At 57.9% G+C, this 3,863-nt stretch overlaps 1 protein-coding gene across 1 annotated transcript; it reads right to left on the bottom strand.

Moving 5' to 3' along the window:
- Positions 1 to 2,516: 2,516 nt before the first annotated feature.
- On the bottom strand, positions 2,517 to 3,153 carry NGA_2122710 (hexose-6-phosphate dehydrogenase (glucose 1-dehydrogenase); the record flags this gene model as incomplete). The annotated part of the gene is made up of 1 exon (XM_005856318.1): positions 2,517 to 3,153. A coding segment is annotated over one exon (597 nt), but the record flags the coding sequence as incomplete, so codon positions are not given.
- Between the last annotated feature and the right edge of the window lie 710 nt (positions 3,154 to 3,863).

Below are 3,863 nucleotides of genomic sequence, written 5' to 3'. Positions count from 1 at the left end.
GAGCGGGCTGTTCGGTGGGTGAGGGGTGGGGGGCGGGAGCGACGGGCATGAATCGGCTACTTTTCGTACAAGCAGTCACGGGAGCAGGGTCTTGCGAGGGTACGTACCACACCGTTGTCCTTGTTCCTGTAAGCGTCCATGTCCTGGGGTACCAGCACGTTCACGCTCGGGACGTTGGCCCCATTGAAGCGCGCCATCGTCTCCTGGGAAGGGCTGCTAATGAAGATGAACGACAAGAGGGGCTCTAGTTTCAAGGCCAACGCGCGGAAGAGGGAGGCCGGGTCCTCCTTTTTGCTGAAGACAAGGACGGGGAAGCGGCCGCTGCGGAAGGCCATGTTGATCTCGTTCTCGAGCAGGTACTGGTTCGCGCCGTCTCCCACCCGCTTCAGCACGTCGGGGAGGCTGGCCGCGGCCTCCTGGAAAGCTTCTTCCGCGGTCGCGAAGCGCCTGCTCTCGTCTTCCTTCTCTTCCCCATGCAGGTACGCCTTAAAACGGCCTGTCTCGCCAGCCTCCTTGGCACAGAGGGCGACAGTGTCCTCGGCAGCCGCCGCCGCCCAGCATTCGACAACCCCGCAACGCACAATTCCTTCCGCCTTCCCCGAGTACTGCTCCCAGGCGGCCAGCACGGGGCTCTCCTCCTCTATCTCAGCATCTTGGAACCATACCATCCAGGCGTCGGAGGACTGCAGGACTTCCTCTTTAAAATTTGTCGCGTTCAATGCCAGGATCTCCGGAGGGGGTAATTCGGCGCCCGCCGCGGGGGGCGCCTTCTTGTCCTTGCCCTGTTTACCGCCTTTTTTGGCTTTGCCGCTACCATCATCCTTACCCGTCGCTTCCTCTAATGCGTCCTTGCGGGCGACTAGGTCGATGCGTTGGGCGATGAAGACGAAGACCTTCTGGGCCGCAGTCAGGTCTCCCGGGTATTTGCTGGCGGCCACCAGCTCCATGTCCAGAGACTCCGGCAAGAAGGGATCGACCCCATGCTTGGACTCTAGGACATAGAGTTGGGCCAGGTCCTTGGTGGTGACCCTGAAGGCCTCGAGGATGTCGGTCTCGCTTGGGGGCACCTCAAGGAAGACGAAGTCCTCGCTGTAGCTCAGGGCCAGAGACTTCAGGAGTGTCGGCGTCTTCTCGCGGTCGGTCAAGGTCAACACGACGCCCAACCTCTGGGCAAAAGCATCTCTGAGGGCCTCGGGGTAGGTGGCAGACGAGACGCGAAGCACCTTGTTGGGCAGCTCCTTTTTGAGAAAGTCTCGCAGCATGTTCCGCTGGAGAGAGCCACCCTGCGTGAATGGAAAGTCGACCGGAATGCGACTGTTCTTGCCCGTGTAGGGATTTTTAGCCGGTGGAGATGCGAGGAGACGAAGGGTGGGAGCACGGTGTAAGCCTGCCTCTTTAATGACCTTGGCGGCGCCGTCTTGCTCGATTTCAAACCGACCCACTTGGATGCCGTACGGCTTTACTTCTTTGGCGAACTCGGACAGGATTGGTTTTATTTGTTGGCAGGCATGACAATTCTCTTTGGTGAAGTCTATAAGCCACACCTCCTTCCCATTTAGGATCTCGCGGTACTGCCGCACTGACAAGTCTTGGACAATCCCTCCTTCATCGTCGTCCTCGTCTTCCTCGGCAAATGCCTTGGCAGTGGGAGTCACAAGCAGCAGAATTGCCACCGCGAAAGCAATGGAAAACCACCAAATCTTTTTTGGTGCTGATCTCTTCATGGCCCTGTAAGAAATCGTGACAGTGTCTGGTAAATCGGTCATCATCAGTAATCAGCAATTATGAGAGGGGGAATCTAGAAGGTGGAACTCGCTAAAGTCTTCGGGCGAGCGCACGCGATAAGACGGGCCCGCGACGAACATGCCTGACACCATTTCAATTGTGCATTAATCTGAATTCTTCAACGTTTGTGAAAAAACGGTGCAAAGACGGAAATCGGGAGTTATTGAGGCAGAGGAGGCGAGGCGGGGATTCAAAAAGCGTATTCGTGGCGTTCGGAGCTTCTCCTTTCTCTCCAGGCCTCCTCGAGACTTCCGGGTAGGCTGGGAAGGCGGGAGGCTGGAACCCAAAAAAAGGCGCTAATTGGACTCTGAAGGAAAAGGCTTGCAGAGTGTCATAATTTTTTACACTAATACCTATGTCCGGTACATTGTTAAAATGGAAACGTGACATTTAATAATAAAAAAGGAAAGAGATGACAGACAGCGCCTGGCCATGAGCAGCACGCCCATTATCAGGTAACAACCCGGGCGGTCAAAAGGTTCCAATGAAAAATGTCTGTCCTTCAGCAGCCCCCTGCATGTCATACAATGTGGCCGTCCACAACCCTGGAGTGAACCTGCTCCGCATTTCAGCACGCATTATGGTCCCACCTAAGAAACCCGTACATCTCTGTCTCCCTCTATCTCGCACAGTTTCGACCTCAGCCGCACATGAAACCATCATAAATCTGGCGAAGTATTCTTGTCTTCACTATAAACATTTATGGTTTGTTTCGCTATGAGCACCGCTTCCAGTATCGTACAGTGTCTTTCTTTTTTCAAAGTTATATTTTCACAACTCAATGTGCGGCGAGTCCTCATTCTCCTCCGAAACGCTCCCGATGAGACCAGACATCTCAACTTCGTCCAAAGCGAAGCCCTTCGGATACAACTCGGGCTCCATAGTGTCAGCTTTGCTCAGAACATTGTCCCACACCCGCCACTGATGCAGGAGCTCCTCCGTATCCAAAAACATTGACCTATCCCCACTCAGCACGGCCGCCACCACCATGTCGTACGCGTTCGGCGCATTCTCCCCCGCCGTTGGCCTCAGGACCTGCCAATCAGCGGCCAGTCCGTTTTCTCCTTCATTTTCGACCGAGAGCCAGCCTGGTGGCGTCACAACAGCTGCCGGTTCTATCATTCCCGTGCAGGCCGTCCGGTTCCAAGCGATGGCGGTCCCAAACTTCCCCCCTTGAATATTGAACAAGAGCTCGCATGCACAGCCCGCCTTTGCTGCGCCCTCAGCGACTCCATCGCACAAGACGACGCGGGCGTAGCTGGTCCGCTCGTCCAGCGCTTTCCCCGCCTTGAGAGTAAAGCTGACGCCCCCCCAACGCGGGTGCCTCGAGGCCAAAGTGACGGAGGCCGCCGTGGGCACGCTGGTCCTCACCACCCGGGGCTCGGAACGTCGGTCGGACGCGACGTGGTCCAGGTAGCCTTGGTACTGGCCCACATGGATGGAGGCTCGGGACTCCCCGCCCTCGGTCTCGCCCCCCAGCACCAGCTCGCGCAAAACGGCAGTGCGGTGGTGGTGAGAGCCCAGGGAGGGGGAGGACGTGCTCTCCTTGTCCGGGGGGATGTCCATCTTCAGCAAGACCAGTACCTGCGTCAGGTGGTTCTGCAGCACGTCGCGGATGACGCCGTAGCCCTCGTAGAAGGAGGTGCGACCCTGGCAGTCCTCCGTCTCCTTCATGGACACCTCCACCGCGCCCACGTGCCGCCCGGTCCACAAAGCCTCCAGCCACCCGCGGTTGGCGCGGCGGAAGGGGAGGATAGCCTGCACCACGCCCTTTCCCATGTAGTGGTCCACACGGTACAACTCGTCCTCCGCCAGGTGCTGGCCGAGGGCGGCCGCAAGGGCCTCCGCGGAGGCGAGGTCCTGGGTGGGGAAGAATCAGGGCGAACGGGTGAGAGTTGCAGTCTGGCACGCGTTGAGGGCTGTGTCACGGTAGCTGCAGGCGACGCGCATTCGACGGGGCAGTAAAAAGGCAGACAACAGCTCCCAGTCATCCACTGAGACCACGTTCTCAATGCCAGGGGGGCCGAGACATCGCCCCCGACATGAGCCCTCCCGCGTACACTCAAGCTCTTTCTCTC

This window comes from Nannochloropsis gaditana (assembly GCF_000240725.1).
Source record: "Nannochloropsis gaditana CCMP526 unplaced genomic scaffold scaffold004, whole genome shotgun sequence".
In the NCBI taxonomy this organism is placed as follows: Eukaryota; class Eustigmatophyceae; order Eustigmatales; family Monodopsidaceae; genus Microchloropsis; species Microchloropsis gaditana.
This window is presented reverse-complemented; position numbering and strand designations above follow the sequence as displayed.